The 17,255-nt window shown below is 38.8% G+C and overlaps 2 protein-coding genes across 4 annotated transcripts in view; both read left to right on the top strand.

Moving 5' to 3' along the window:
- Positions 1 to 6,916, top strand: part of batf (basic leucine zipper transcription factor, ATF-like) — a 29,398-nt gene extending 22,482 nt beyond the window's left edge. Inside the window, exon 3 of the mRNA XM_061986702.1 lies at positions 6,291 to 6,916. Coding sequence (XP_061842686.1) covers positions 6,291 to 6,491 — 201 coding nt within the window. The 3' untranslated portion in view covers positions 6,492 to 6,916. The remainder of the gene's footprint in view (positions 1 to 6,290) is intronic.
- A 1,137-nt stretch (positions 6,917 to 8,053) lies between these two features.
- The window catches only part of LOC133623653 (choline/ethanolamine transporter flvcr2b-like), a 67,555-nt gene continuing 58,353 nt past the window's right edge, over positions 8,054 to 17,255 (top strand). The window contains exon 1 of one of the 3 annotated variants that reach the window (XM_061986908.2): positions 8,054 to 9,171. In XM_061986908.2, coding sequence (XP_061842892.1) covers positions 8,236 to 9,171 — 936 coding nt within the window. In that variant the 5' untranslated portion in view covers positions 8,054 to 8,235. The remainder of the gene's footprint in view (positions 9,172 to 17,255) is intronic. The other 2 variants (XM_061986907.2, XM_061986906.2) reach the window with 2 other exon arrangements.

Genomic DNA, 17,255 nt, shown 5'->3' with positions numbered 1-17,255 from the left:
CCAATAGTGACATTTTTAATTTTATTTTATTATTATTTTTATTGTTTTGCCCTTCATCATGTTAGAAGTTTCCAATAGTGACATTTTTTTTAATTTTATTTTATTAATGTGTTGCCCTTCATCATGTTAGAAGTTTCCAATAGTGACATTTTTTATTTTTATATCTATTTTTTTTTCCTTCATCATGTAAGACGTTTCCATTAGTGATTTTTTTAAATTTAATTTATTTTTTGCCCTTCATCATGTAAGAAGTTTCCAATAGTGACATTTTTTATTTTATTTTATTATTATTTTTATTGTTTTGCCCTTCATCATGTTAGAAGTTTCCAATAGTGACATTTTTTTTTTAATCTTTATTATTTTATTTTTTTTGCCCTTCATCATGTAAGAAGTTTCCAATAGTGACTTTTTTATTTATTTATTTATTTATTTATTTTTTGTCCTTCATCATGTAAGAAGTTTCCAATAGTGAAATTTTTATTTATTTATTTATTTTTTGTCTTTCATCATGTAAGAAGTTTCCAATAGTGACATTTTTAATTTTATTTTATTATTATTTTTATTGTTTTGCCCTTCATCATGTTAGAAGTTTCCAATAGTGACGTTTATTTATTTTATTTTATTTATTTTTTGCCCTTCATTATGTAAGAAATTTCCAATAGTGACTTTTTTTTATTTCATTTTATTTTTTATTTTATTTTTTGCCCTTCATCATGTAAAAGTTTCCAAAAGTGACTTTTTTATTTTGTTTTATTTATTTATTTATTGTTTTGCCCTTCATCATGTAAGAAGTTTCCAATAGTGACAACACTGAAATATCGATACCAGATCTTTATGCTCTGATATCAATTCTCAAACAAAAATATCGACACTTTTGATACTTTAGTTCAGGGGTATCCAAACTTGTTCTACTAAGGGCCGCATACTGAAGAGTCAAAATAGGCGGGGGAATTATTGGTATTTTTTTTCATTAAAAAAAAGTGTCAGCTTTGTATTATTGGTGACTAAGTACATTAATTGCACTTATTAGTTAGAACAATTCAACTTTTTCTCATTACATAACATTATTTTCTTTTTTTTCTTAAAATTGTATTATTGTTCTCTTCCCATGTAAGAATAGAATCAAAATATTACCGTATTTGTCGGACTATAAGGCAAACTTAAAATCCTTTCATTTTCTCAAAACTCGACAGTGTGCCTTATAACGCCTAATGTACGGAATAATTCTGGTTGTGTTTACCGACTTCGAAGCAATTTATTTGGTACATGGTGTAATGATAAGTATGACCAGTAGATGGCAGTCACACATAAAAGATACGTGTAGACTGCAATATGACTCAAGTAAACAACACCAAATCTTGAAAGGTTCCATTGAAAATATAGAACATTACATACGGCACTAAAAAATCTGTCAAAATGTTTTAGTAGGATTTTGAGACCACAGCGCTTGGTGGATTATATAATCCTTTAATGCGCTTTATAATCCAGAAATACGGTAATAATGAATGATTGTGTAACTGCATAACAACAAGTCTAACTGTACAAAAGTATTAATGATCAATGACACTTTTAGTGTTTATTTTTTCGAATCATTTCATAAATTAGTGTTTTTTTATTTGTTAATTAACTAAGTCAACTTTGCTTATTTTAAGTGTATCTTATTTTTATTTTGAGAGCTTTTAATATTTGAAATCAGCGGTGTTCCAACTTTTTCCACCAAGGGCCACATACTGAAAAGTCAAAGTATGTGGGGGCCACATTGATTATTATTTTTATTTTTCCAAAAAAGCTAAACACAGATATTGTGTCAGCCTCGTATTAAAGATTATTATTATTATTATTATTATCAATATTATTTATTAGTTAGAAACATTCCCTTTTTTTCTCATTGTGATTTTTTGTTTTTTTTTCTTACATTTTTACACGGGCCATTTTGATACTTTTTTAAATGCTAAAAGTATATATTTAAAGACAAAACTTTGTCTTGTAGGTGACTTAGTATATTATTATTAATTGTTATTTTTTAAAATTCAGCTTTTTCTAATTACATTCTGATTTTTTGCTCTTTTTTTCTTACATTTTTATTGTCGTATTTTTAGAGCGATACATTATTATCTGAACACATAAATAATATCAGATTGGTATCGCCGATACCATCCTGAATTTTACTTTGTATCGGACCGGGATATAAAATCTGTGGTATCGCACATCACTGGTCTCCAACACTTCTCCTCTCATGTGGCTGAGTCAGGTCACCAAAATGATTAAAAACAACTCTCGGTGCAAAAAAACAGATTCAAATAAAAACATTTTTTTTGTTTCAAACTCTTAAGACTTTTTCCTAAAGTGAAACTTTTGAAACTTTGAAAAAGTAATAAGTGAAATGACACTTTATATTCTTAATTTAATGCATTCCATCCCTTTGCCACATCACACTTGAAATATTACAACCATTTTGGAGCATTTTAATCATAATAGTTGCTGAATTATTATGTTTTACATCTCAATACCAGGCCAGTAAATGAGGCCACAGCAATAAAGTGTGATAGCCAGCATGATTGTTGGATTATAAGAGTGTAAATGTGACTAAAAAGTCTTATTTAATGTCTAAAGGGCTCTCATCATTTTAAATGTATTTAGAAAATGTAATTTAGTGTTTTAATTGTATATATTCGCCAGTGTAATTGCTGCAGGTTTGCTGCCATCTTGTGGACAACGTCGGTAATGCCCGCAGCATTTTTATATATGACCCAATCCACACATTTAGATAAAGCAACACAAAGTCAACATACACGGTCACTATATATATATATATATATATATATATATATGCATTTATGTATGTATTGGTATATGTGTGTGTGTGTGTGTGTATGTATATATATATATATATATATATATATATATATATATGCATTTATGTATGTATTGGTATATGTGTGTGTGTGTGTGTGTATGTATATATATATATATATATATATATATATATATGCATATATATATATATATATATACATATATATATATATATATATATATATATATATATATATATATATATGTATATATATATATATATATATATATATGTATGTGTGGGAAAAAAATCACAAGACTATTTCATCTCTACAGGCCTGTTTCATGAATACCAAGAAGCGCATATGCCAAATTTTCAAAGAGAACGGCCTACGGATCACGATTGAAGCCAACAAGCAAACCGTCAACTTCCTCGACGTCACTTTCAACCTGAGAAATAACAGCTACCAACCATTCACGAAACCCAACACAACACTCCAATACGTGCACCATGACAGCAACCACCCACCCACCACCACGAAAAGAATACCTACCGGAATCAATAAAAGGCTATCGATGCTGTCATCTAGCAAAGCTGAAGTTGACCAAGCAACCCCCCCGTACCAAAAAGCCCTTGATGAAAGCGGATACAATTTCACCCTCACCTATGAACCCACGCCAGGAAACCAGCCGAAAAAGAACAGAAAACGAAACGACATCATCTGGTACAACCCCCCATACAGCAAAAACGTCTCAACTAACATTGGACACAAATTCCTCAATCTGATTGACAAACACTTTCCCAAAGACAACACCCTAAGAAAAGTATTCAACAAGAACAACATTAAATTGAGCTACAGCTGTATGAACAATATACGACAAATCATCTCAAACCACAACAAAACAATTGCAAATGAGCCGTCGGCCCCCGGACAGAGCGACTCCAAAACCAACAAAGGTTGCGACTGTCGAAAGAAACCTGATTGCCCTCTCAACGGGGGGTGCTTACAAACATCAGTTGTCTACCAATCTAAGGTAACACGCAAGGACATTAACACATCTGACACATATGTAGGATTAACCGAGGGAGAGTTCAAAACCAGATGGAACAATCACAAGGCTTCTTTCAGGAACCAAAACCTGCGGAATACCACAGAACTCAGCAAACACATTTGGGACCTCAAAGACAATAATGTTGAATATTCAATAACATGGCAAATTCTTGCATCCAGCACACCTTACAATAGTGGTAATAAAAGATGCAACCTATGCTTGAAAGAGAAACTGTTTATTATTTACCGTCCAGACCTGTCATCCCTCAACAAGCGCAGCGAAATTGTATCAGCATGCCGCCACAGACGGAAACACCTCCTAGGTAACACATGAGCCAATCACCACGCCCCTACACCAGCCTGTACCCACCCACTCTGTGCCCTATATAAACCATGGTATGTGAATGCTTCCATTAAAATCTCCTGATGATTGAGGGAACCCCTCATGAAACAGGCCTGTAGAGATGAAGTAGTCTTGTGATTTTTTCCCCCACACATACATACATATATATATATATATATATATATATATATGTCTTAATAAGGTTATCCAAAAAATAGTGCTCGATACCGTAGTAGAGCGCAATATATGTATGTGTGGGAAAAAAATCACAAGACTATTTCATCTCTACAGGCCTGTTTCATGAGGGGGGGTACCCTCAATCATCAGGAGATTTTAATGGGAGCATTCGCATACCATGGTTTATATAGGGCACAGAGTGGGTGGGTACAGGCTGGCCTAGGGGTGTGGTGATTGGCTCATGTGTTACCTAGGAGGTGTTTCCGTCTATGGCGGCATGCTGTTACAATTTCGCTGCGCTTGTTGAGGGATGACAGGTCTGGACGGTAAATAATAAACAGTTTCTCTTTCAAGCATAGGTTGCATCTTTTGTTACCACTATTGTAAGGTGTGCTGGATGCAAGAATTTGCCATGTTATTGAATATTCAACATTATTGTCTTTGAGGTCCCAAATGTGTTTGCTGAGTTCTGTGGTATTCCGCAGGTTTTTGTTCCTGAAAGAAGCCTTGTGATTGTTCCATCTGGTTTTGAATTCTCCCTCGGTTAATCCTACATATGTGTCGGATGTGTTAATGTCCTTGCGTGTTACCTTAGATTGGTAGACAACTGATGTTTGTAAGCACCCCCCGTTGAGAGGGCAATCAGGTTTCTTTCGACAATTACATCCTTTGTTGGTTTTGGAGTCGTTCTGTCTGAGGGCCGACGGCTCATTTGCAATTGTTTTGTTGTGGTTTGAGATGATTTGTCGTATATTGTTCATGCAGCTGTAGCTCAATTTAATGTTGTTCTTGTTGAATACTTTTCTTAGGGTGTTGTCTTTGGGAAAGTGTTTGTCAATCAGATTGAGGAATTTGTGTCCAATGTTAGTTGAGACGTTTTTGCTGTATGGGGGGTTGTACCAGATGATGTCGTTCCGTTTTCTGTTCTTTTTTGGCTGGTTTCCTGGCGTGGGCGAAATTGTAACAGCATGCCGCCATAGACGGAAACACCTCCTAGGTAACACATGAGCCAATCACCACGCCCCTAGGCCAGCCTGTACCCACCCACTCTGTGCCCTATATAAACCATGGTATGCGAATGCTCCCATTAAAATCTCCTGACGATTGAGGGTACCCCCCCTCATGAAACAGGCCTGTAGAGATGAAATAGTCTTGTGATTTTTTTTCCCACACATACATATATATATATATATATATATATATAAGTTATTTTATATATTAGTTATTTTATATGGCCCAGGGCAAATAAAACTGAGTCCATCCATCCATCCATTTTTCTACCGCTTGTCCCTTACTGGGTGGTGAGAGGTGCTGGAGCCTATCCCAGCTGCACATTTGTAGAAAAAGCGCCTCAGAGGTGTCAATTGGTGGCGTCAGTCTTTAATCTTTAACCTGTGTTCTTCATTGTTTGGTGGCATCAGCCTTTAATCTTTAACCTGTGTTCTTCATTGTTTGGTGGCATCAGTCTTTAATCTTTAACCTGTGTTCTTCATTGTTTGGTGGCATCAGTCTTTAATCTTTAACCTGTGTTCTTCATTGTTTGGTGGCATCAGTCTTTAATCTTTAACCTGTGTTCTTCATTGTTTGGTGGCATCAGTCTTTAATCTTTAACCTGTGTTCTTCATTGTTTGGTGGCATCAGTCTTTAATCTTTAACCTGTGTTCTTCATTGTTTGGTGGCATCAGTCTTTAGTCTTTAACCTGTGTTCTTCATTGGTTTCCTGCCACTGTCCTGTGCTTTCTGGTGGTTGTATCCTTCTTCTCTGTTTCTCGCACTGAACAAAGACATCAAATTCATTTTGCCTCAAAAGTTCTCGGCCCAAAAAAATGTGGTTGTGATGTTTGTGTGTATTGTGTAGAAAAGTGTTGGTGTCCATCTTGTTCGCCTCGCTAAGTCAAACTCTCTTTCTGGCCGCTCCCCAGGAGAGTGAGAACCTAGAGAAGGAGAACACGGCGCTGAGGAAGGAGGTGAAGCAGCTGACGGAGGAGGTGAAGTATCTGTCGTCCGTGCTGAGCAGCCACGAGCCCCAGTGCGCGGGCCTGACCCCCGCCGGCCTCCTGTATCCGCCTCACCACCACGCCGCCTACCACCAGCACATGGCCGTGCCACACCACCAGCACTGACTGCGACGCCCTTGAGAACAATTTACCTAGCGGCTGCAACATGAACACACACACACACACACACACACACACACACACACACACACACACACACGACTAATAGAGGAAACGATGCCGTTGTAAATGACTTTTTTTTTTTGGTTGCTGTTTCTAAAGATTCAATTTGGACAGAGTAAGTCAAGTCAATTGTGCCGCTGTACCTCATGTTGTTGCTAGGGGTAACCAAACTTGTTTACATGGCGAGGAGAAACAATTCTGTGGCACGGGATGGCTTTCGTAAATTGCTTCTTCTTTTTTTTGTTGCTCACCTTCTGTTTGTTTCTGTCTGCTACGTGACCTTTCACAGCTCAGGAGATTTGTATTTTTGTAGGACCGATTTTGATTGTTTGACAAAGCGAATGTAAAGTTGAGCCAAAGTTTGTGGAAAGGAGATATTTATTAATAAATGTGATGCCTTCATTGACGCTGTGTCTGCAGTGCAACTAAAGGCCACTAGAGGGCGCTGTTTAGTAGCGCTACGCTGCATTTAACGGAGGACGGCCAACTCGGTTTCAGCATAGATGCTGAGGCAGCCATCTCGAAGGAGGAAGAACGACGGGAAGAAGAACACGACGCGACAGAGTTGTGTTGAATATTCTTTGAAAGTTCTGATGGATTAAATGCGCTGAAAGATGGCGATGTTGCCGCTGTCATGTGTCGGACTAGGTCACAACATGGCGCCCGGGAGTCACGTGACGTGCTTTTGGCCAATCAGAAATGGCCACTGTCTGATTGGCCAATCAAACCTTGACCAAGCTCTGATTGGCCAAAAAAGCCTTGCACGTGACTTCAGAGCACCATGTTGGGCACTGTTTAAGCGTCCAAAAAGCGACCAACTTTTGATTTTTCTTTTTTAATTTATTTTAATTATTTTTTATTTTTTTTACTTTTATAAACATTTATTTAGAAATTGCATCATTTACAAACAATTGAGAAATAATAATAATCAAAATAAGTACAAAAACCGCTTATTCCCTTTGGGGTCGCGGGGGGCGCTGGAGCCTATCTCAGCTACAATCGGGCGGAAGGCGGGGTACACCCTGGACAAGTCGCCACCTCATCGCAGGGCCAACACAGATAGACAGACAATATTCACACTCACATCCACACACTAGGGCCAATTTAGTGTTGCCAGTCAACTTTATTTTTTGCCCTTCATCATGTAAGAAGTTTCCAATAGTGACTTTTGTTTTACTTTATTTGTTTTTAGTTTTTGCCCTTCATCATGTAAGAAGTTTCCAATGGTGACTTTTTTTTATTTTTATTTTATTTGTTTTTAATTTTTTGCCCTTCATCATGTAAGAAGTTTCCAATCGTGACATTTTTTTAAATTTTACTTAATTTATTTTTTGCTCTTCATCATGTTACACGTTTTGGAGGTTGAAAGCGTTTTAGAGTAAAGGTCTAATTCACATATATTGAATGACTCACTTCCGCCCTGTGCTGTGTAACACTGTGACTCACTTCCGCCCTGTGTTGCGTGCGCATTGGTCACCACACACCAACATCCGGTTAGGGACCGCCATAGAGTGCAAAGTAGCGGCCTCTACGGGGAGCTGTTCACTAAAACACACATTCTGCACTCAAAACATCTAAAAAGGGGACAAACGCACACATTTAAAAGTTCACATTTATAGTTCCTGTTTGTGGAAATGGTCATTTTATACACATTTCGCCACTGCCCGCGAACACGACAAACACCCGGATGTCTTTAAGACCGTTACGGTCCAAAAGTAGCACACGGTGGGAAATAAACCGGGAAAATGTTATTTTCTCTCAATATGGCGACCACTCGCTCCACCACCCTCGTGTTGGACCAGTGGGAAACCGTCCAAAGCGGCTTGAAGTCGGCCACGGCCACGGACGCGAGGTCGGTGAACTTTTCCCCCACGTGTTGAAAGTGGAACTAAGAGGAGGGAGGGGTGGCGACTTTAACTCCGACACGCCGGAGAGGGAAAGCCGCTCATGGACGACCAGTTGGCCCGAACTCTTCTCGGCAGGAAGGCGACAGAGCGCCGTCGGAAGAGTTTTTCCAGTAAATGTAGAATATTTTTTTGTCGCCGGCGAGCGAGCAAACATGAGCGGGGAGAAAGACGCCACGAAGCCCGGCGAGGAGATCCCTGACCCGGAGAAGCACGCGGGGGACGCCTCGGAGGGTGTGGAGCGGCTGGAAGGTCCGAGTGAGGCCGACACAGGTCGGGCGACGCGCCTTTACAAACGCCGCTGGGTGATGGTGCTCCTCTTCAGCTCCTACTCGCTCTGCAACTCCTACCAGTGGATCCAGTACGGCATCATCAGCAACATCTTCACCAAGTTCTACCAGGTGGACGACTTCACCATAGACTGGATGTCCATGATCTACATGCTCACCTACATCCCCTTCATCTTGCCCGTCACCTGGCTGCTGGACAGGAAGGGGCTGCGGGTGGTCGCCATCGCGGCCACGGCGCTCAACTGCGCCGGGACGTGGCTGAAGGTGGTGAGCGTTCAGCCTCACCTGTTCGCCGTCACCTTCTCGGGACAGTTCTGCTGCTCCCTCGCCCAGGTCTTCATCCTGGGCATGCCCTCCAGGATAGCCTCGGTGTGGTTCGGCTCCGACGAAGTGTCCACGGCGTGTTCCATCGGCGTGTTTGGGAATCAGGTGAGCATCCTAGAGAAGTTAAAAAGATGCCGTTTTTAACGCCTTTCCTCCCACGTTTAGACTTAGACTTCCTTTTTATTGTCATTCAAAGTTGAACTTTACAGCACAGGTAAGAACAAAATTTCGTTACATAAGCTCATGGTAGTGCAGGATAAAAAAGCAATAAGGTGCATATATAAATAAATAAATATACTGTATATAAATAATATATAAATATATATATATATATATATATATATCCATCCATCCATCCATTTTCTACCGCTTATTCCCTTTGGGGTCGCGGGGGGCGCTGGAGCCTATCTCAGCTACAATCGGGCGGAAGGCGGCGTACACCCTGGACAAGTCGCCACCTCATCGCAGGGCCAACACAGATAGACAGACAACATTCACACTCACATCCACACACTAGGGCCAATTTAGTGTTGCCAATCAACTTATCCCCAGGTGCATGTCTTTGGACATATATATATATATATATATATATATATATATACATATATATAAATAAATAGATTACTGTACAAATAAATATATTGCACTTTTTCCACATGCGTCCACGTTTATGCAGAGGTGGGTAGCGTAGCCAGAAATTGTACTCAAGTAAGAGTACTGTTACTTTAGAGATTTATTACTCAAGTAAAAGTAAGGAGTAGTCACCCAAATATTTACTTGAGTAAAGGTAAAAAGTATGTTGTGAAAAAACTACTCAAGTACTGAGTAACTGATGAGTAACATACACACACATATCATATATATATATATATATATATATATATATATATATATATACACACACACATTTATATATATATATATATATATATATACAGTATATAATTTATATTTATTTATTTTGCCGTTTTTGTTTACATGTTAAAGGTGTTTTAATGAATATACATGCATGTTTACCACATATAGATTCCTTTCTTTCATGAAGACAAGAATATAAGTTGGTGTATTACCTGATTCTGATGACTTGCATTGATTGGAATCAGACAGTAGTGATGATAGCGTCCACGTTTTCAAATGGAGGAGAAAAAAAGTTCCTCCTTTCTATCTAATACCACATGAAAGTGGTTGGTTTTTGGCATCTTATTTGTCCAGCTTCCATATTCGTTTTTATATACTTTACAAGAAATACATTGGCGGCAAACTCCGTAGCTTGCTAGCTTGTTTGCGCTGGCTTTCGGAGACTCTTGTTTTGAAAGCGCTGGCGCGATGGAGCGGCACTTTTATTGTGAAGACAGGAACTGTGCAGTCAGTCTTTAGGCTTTTGACGGGATGTACGGTTGAAATAAAAAAGGGTCTTTTTTCCATCACACTTTTGATTAATTGATTGGTACTTTTATTAGTAGATTGCACAGTACAGTACATATTCCGTACAATTGACCACTAAATGGTAACACCCCAATAAGTTTTTCAACTTGTTTAAGTCAGGTCATGTGACCCCTGGCTCTGTTTGATTGGTCCAACGTCACCAGTGACTGCATCTGATTGGTGGAACGGAGTGAACGTCACCAGTGACTGCATTTGTTGAAACGCAGGCACTATGAAGGTCTGTCTGACAGACCAAAACAAACAAAGCGTGCATTAACAGATCGATAAAAATTAGTAGCGAGTAGCGAGCTGAATGTAGATAAAAGTAGCGGAGTAAAAGTAGCGTTTCTTCTCTATAAATATACTCAAGTAAAAGTATGTTGCAATAAAACTACTCTTAGAAGTACAATTTATCCCAAAAGTTACTCAAGTAGATGTAACGGAGTAAATGTAGCGCGTTACTACCCACCTCTGCGTTTATGGACGTATGTTATATTGTCTTTTTTTATTCCAGCGAGTTAATCAATTTTGGGGGGAGTTGAGGGGATAATTTAATTTAATTATGATGCGTTCAAGAGTCTTACGGCTTGAGGGAAGGTTACAGTCACAAAAAAGCACGTTGTTGATAGTGATGTCCCGATCGATCCGCCTCCGATTAGTTAAGTTCAAGTTCAAGTAGCAATGATAGCAGTGTTGAGTTAGTTACTGAAAAACAGTAACTACCATATTTTCCGCACCATAAGGCGCCCTGGGTTATAAGCCGCGCCTTCAATGAACGGCATATTTCAAAACTTTGTCCACCTATAAGACGCCCCGTGTTATAAGCCGCATCTAACTGCGCTAAAGGAATGTCAAAAAAACAGTCAGATAGGTCAGTCAAACTTTAATAATATATTAAAAACCAGCGTGATGTGGGCGCGCATGGAGTCGTATATCAACATGGACGGAGCTGCGTGAAAAAAGCCACCCGGCCTCTTCGCGTAAACTTAAACTTACCTTAACCACTCGCTCATCTTTTCTTCATCCATCCATCCCTTCGAGTTAGCTTTTATGATGACGCCGGCTGGAAAGGTCTCTTTTGGCAAGGTCTTCCTTTTGAATATCACCATGGGTGGAAGTTTCTGGCCATTAGCATGGCAAGCTAGAACCACAGTGAAGGATGACTTCTCATTCCCTGTGGTGCGAATATTCACCGTACGTGCTCCCGTTGTATCCACAGTGCGGTTCACAGGAATATCAAAAGTCAGTGGAACCTCGTCCATGTTGATAATGTTCTCTGGCCGGATCTTTTTTTCAGCTATCTTGTTTTTACAATATGCACGGAAAGTAGCCAGCTTTTCTTGAAAGTCTTTAGGCAGTTGCTGTGAAATAGTAGTCCGTGTGCGGATGGAGAGATTGCGTCTTTTCATGAACCGGAAACCTGTCGCTTAGTAGGAGCCATTTTGTGGTCTTTACAGATGTAAACACACAAAGGAAATGAAACGTAATATCCGCGCGCTTCTTCTTCTTCTTCTACGCGGGCGGGTGGTTGCTTACAGTGGAAGAAGAAGCGCTTCCTCTTCTATGGGGGCGGGTGCTTACCTTGGCGGTTGCTTGCGTAGAAGAAGAAGCACTTCCTCTTCTACGGGGAAAAAAGATGGCGGCTGTTTACCGTAGTTGCGAGACCGAAACTTTATGAAAATGAATCTTAATATTTATCCATATATAAAGCGCACCGGGTTATAAGCCGCACTGTCAGCTTTTGAGTAAATTTGTGGTTTTTAGGTGCGGCTAATAGTGCGGAAAATACGGTATGTTATATTGTCTTTTTTTATTCCAGCGAGTTAATCAATTTTGGGGGGAGTTGAGGGGATAATTTAATTATGATGCGTTCAAGAGTCTTACGGCTTGAAGGAAGGTTACAGTCACAAAAAAGCACGTTGTTGATAGTGATGTCCCGATCGATACGCCTCCGATTAGTTAAGTTAAAGTTCAAGTAGCAATGATAGCAGTGTTGAGTTAGTTACTGAAAAACAGTAACTAGTTACTTTATTTCAAAAGTAACTCAGTTACTAACTCAATTACTTACACCAAAAAGTAACGATTTACTGTGAAAAGTAACCATTTACTTCTTTCTTTTTTTTCTTTTTCTTTTTTAAGGCTCCCATTAATGCCCTTTTAGCCTTCATTTCAGTACTGTTATTGCACTGGAGAATAATACAATCTGTTGATCAACTTGACATACAACACACAAACAATGTGCTCTACATACAACACACAAACAATGTGCTCTACATACAACACACAAACAATGTGGTCTACATACAACACACAAACAATGCGGTCTACATACAACACACAAACAATGTTGTCTACATACAACACACAAACAATGTGGTCTACATACAACACACAAAGATATGTTTCAAAGGGTCAATTTATTTCAGGCCAGAACAAATTGACAAAACTATTTTAAATAGCTGCAACATAATGGCACTTTAACTTGAAGTAGATAGGATCTTTGATCCAAGACACAACTTACATTGAACTAAAATGCTATTTTCTTTGTGCTCGACAAAAGAAAAGTATTGAGAATGTCTCCATGTTAAGAAACTCGACTTCTGGCTTCGCCATGATGTCTTTTTAGTTGTTATGAGAGTAGCGTGTGTATGTGTGTGTGTGTGTGTGGCCCTTTAAGCTATGACAGCATGTGAGGTGAGTGACGGCAGTGAGTGAGTGGGCGAGAGAGGTGAGCGAGCGGCAACAGTGAGTGCGTGCGGGTGCTCTAGCTTGGTTCATGGCTGCGTCCAATAAAGTCACAAAGTTGCAACAAACCGCGGGCCTCGTCATTCACCCTCAGCTGTAAAGACCCATTTCCAGGTGAAGTGAAGGTTGTTAGCCCCGAAGTACATAGGCCCTGGAGGAACGTCTCCCCTGTGCCCCTCAACTACGGTCTGGGAGTGCCCCCACCCACACAAAGCACGCCTTTTCTTTTCCACCGCAGCGCTCCAATAAAACACACTCAGATCTTCTTTTTCTAGCCGATACTACATAAAAAATAACGTAAAGTAACCCAGTAGAGCATCATGTAGTAACGGTTAGTGATGGGTCCGGCAACACCGATGCATCGGCGCATGCGTGGAGCTCATAGAGCAAAACCCTGTGTCGGTGCGCGTACCGCTTTTAGAAAGTCACGTGACCGATCATGAGCTGTTTTGGTCACGTGACCGATACGCCAACTGTGTCGCCTCCTCTGTGCCCTGTGAGCGGCTCTTTTCTACAGCCGGAGAAATAATAACTAAAAAGAGAAATCGTCTAAAATGTAATACGTCGAAAAAACTTATTTTTTTTTTTTTAATAAAAATGTGTAAAAAAATAAAATTAAAACAATTCCCAGTCCACAATCATCCACAACACGTTCTCTTAGATTTCCATGTTATGATACATGTTCACATTATTTATTGACTATCTAAAAAAGATACAAATATATTTTTATTTAAATGAAGATATGAAATAATCCTAAATGAAATACAATGACTTGGTTTATATTATTGTATATACTAGGGCAGGGGTCACCAACGCGGTGCCCGCGGTCACCAGGTAGCCCGTAAGGACCAGATCAGTCGCCCGCTGGCCTGTTCTAAAAATAGCTCAAAGAGCAGCACTTACCAGTGAGCTGCCTCTATTTTTTTAAATTTGATTTATTTAATAGCAAGCTGGTCTCGCTTTGCTCGACATTTTTAATTCTAAAAGAGACAAAACTCAAATAGAATTTGAAAATCCACGAAAATATTTGAAAGACTTGGTCTTCACTTGGAATAAGCGGTAGAAAATGGATGGATGGATGGGTCTTCACTTGTTTAAATAAATTCATTTATTTTTTTACTTTGCTTCTTAATTCTTTTAGAAATACAATTTTAGAGAAAAAATACAACCTTAAAAATGATTTTAGGATTTTTAAACAAATATACCTTTTTACCTTTTACATTTCTTCTTCTTTCCTGACAATTTAAATCAATGTTCAAGTAAATTTTTTTTTTTTTTTATTGTAAAGAATAATAAATATTTTTGCTTCTGTTTTTTCGACGAAGAATATTTGTGAAATATTTCTTCAAACTTACTATGATTAAAATTCCAAAAAATTATTCTGGCAAATCTAGAAAATCTGTAGAATCAAATGTAAATCTTATTTCAAACTATTTTGAATTTCTTTTAAAATTTTTGTTCTGGAAAATCTAGAAGAAATACTGATTTGTCTTTGTTAGAAATATAGCTTGGTCCAATTTGTTAAATATTCTAACAAAGTGCAGATTGGATTTTAACCAATTTAAAACATGTCATCAAAATTCTAAAATGTATCTTAATCAGGAAAAATGACTAATGATGTTCCATAAATTCTTTTTTTAATTTTTTCAAAAAGATTCAAATTAGCTAGTTTTTCTCTTCTTTTTTCGGTTGAATTTTGAATTTTAAAGAGTCGAAATTGAAGATAAACTATGTTTCAAAGTTTTATTTGAATTTTTTTCGTGTTTTCTCCTCTTTTAAACCGTTCAATTAAGTGGTTTTTTTCATCATTTATTCTCTACAAAAAACCTTCTGTAAAAGGAAAAAAAATGTACGACGGAATGACAGACAGAAATACCCATTTTTTATATATACAAATGTATTTATTTAGCTATTCTTGTTTAAATCACACTTACGTGTAACTTACAAATGACAATATATTTATTTATTTAAGTGTGTATCAAACTGGTAGCCCTTTGCATTAATCAGTACCCAAGAAGTAGTTTTTGGTTTCAAAAAGGTTGGTGACCCCTGTACTAGGGCATCAAATCAGTGTCAGTTGAGTCGGTCCATAGGTTGCCTGTAGGGATTTTTAATGTCCAGCAGATGTCAGTATTTAGTGACACAGTATCAATACAGTTTTGCAATGTGTCGAAACGCTTCATGACGCCTCATCAACCCATCACTAGTAACGGTAACTGAGTTACTGAATATAAAAAGTAACGCATTAGATTACTAGTTACCGCCGAAACTAACGGCGTTACAGTAAGGCGTTACAAAGTAGTCCCAACACTGAACAAAGTGGTGACCCTCGCCCCGTTCTTGTTTGTGAATGAGTGAGCATTTCATGGAAGCTGCTTTTATAGCCAATCATGGCACCCACCTGTTCCCAATTAGCCTGTTCACCTGTGGGATGTTCCAAATAAGTCTTTGGTGATCATTCCTCAACTTTCCTCACTCTTTTTTTGCCACTTGTGCAAGCTTTTTTGAAACATGTTGCAGCCATCAAATGAGCTAATATTTGCAAAAAATAACAAGGTTTTCCAGTGTGAACATGAAATATCTTGTCTTTGCAGTCTATTCAATTGAATATAAGTTGAAAAGGATTTGTTGTATTCTCTTTTTATTTACCATTTACCGTATTTTCCGCACTATAAGGCACACCTAAAAACCACAAATTTTCTCAAAAGCTGACAGTGCGCTTTATATATGGATTAATATTAAGATTCATTTTCATAAAGTTTCGGTCTCGCAACTACGGTAAACAGCCGCCATCTTTTTTCCCCGTAGAAGAGGAAGTGCTTCTTCTTCTACGCAAGCAACCGCCAAGGTAAGCACCCGCCCCCATAGAACAGGAAGCGCTTCTTCTTCTACTGTAAGCAACCACCCGCCCGCGTAGAAGAAGAAGAAGAAGAAGAAGCGCGCGGATATTACCGTACGTTTCATTTCCTTTGTGTGTTTACATCTGTGAAGACCACAAAATGGCTCCTACTAAGCGACAGGTTTCCGGTTCATGAAAAGACGCAATCTCTCCATCCGCACACGGACTACTATTTCACAGCAACTGCCTAAAGACTTTCAAGAAAAGCCGGCTACTTTCCGTGCATATTGTAAAAACAAGATAGCTGAAAATAAGATCCGGCCAGAGAACATTATCAACATGGACGAGGTTCCACTGACTTTTGATATTCCTGTGAACCGCACTGTGGATACAACGGGAGCACGTACGGTGAATATTCGCACCACAGGGAATGAGAAGTCATCCTTCACTGTGGTTCTAGCTTGCCATGCTAATGGCCAGAAACTTCCACCCATGGTGATATTCAAAAGGAAGACCTTGCCAAAAGAGACCTTTCCAGCCGGCGTCATCATAAAAGCTAACTCGAAGGGATGGATGGATGAAGAAAAGATGAGCGAGTGGTTAAGGTAAGTTTACGCCAAGAGGCCGGGTGGCTTTTTTCACGCAGCTCCGTCCATGTTGATATACGACTCCATGCGCGCCCACATCACGCTGGTTTTTAATATATTAAAGTTTGACTGACCTATCTGACTGTTTTTTTGACATTCCTTTAGCGCAGTTAGATGCGGCTTATAACACGGGGCGGCTTATAGGTGGACAAAGTTTTGAAATATGCCGTTCATTGAAGGCGCGGCTTATAACCCAGGGCGCCTTATGGTGCGGAAAATACGGTACACAACGTGACGCTGGTATAAAAAAAAACAAAAAAAAGAGGACGCATTGAGAATGAGTCCACTGTGTCCTTTCAGAAGTTAACGTGTTAGGGACAAACAACACTCGTTAACTTTCACATACATTTTTTTTCCACCCATCATTTTGTTTTTTGAAGCGCATATTGACCTTCTTAAGTAGAAAACCTTCTAAGTCAGTCTTTACAGCTTTGGGATTGGTATTCAAGGTGCATGCGTTAACATACATGTGCTGGAAGGAATGCAACCTAAGGGTCATCATAGCACAGTGGTCCTACTCAAAGTCAGAGGTG

This window comes from Nerophis lumbriciformis, linkage group LG26 (genome assembly GCF_033978685.3).
Source record: "Nerophis lumbriciformis linkage group LG26, RoL_Nlum_v2.1, whole genome shotgun sequence".
NCBI lineage: Eukaryota > Metazoa > Chordata > Actinopteri > Syngnathiformes > Syngnathidae > Nerophis > Nerophis lumbriciformis.
The sequence above is the reverse complement of the archived record's forward strand: the minus strand, read 5'-3'. Positions and strand labels throughout refer to the sequence as shown.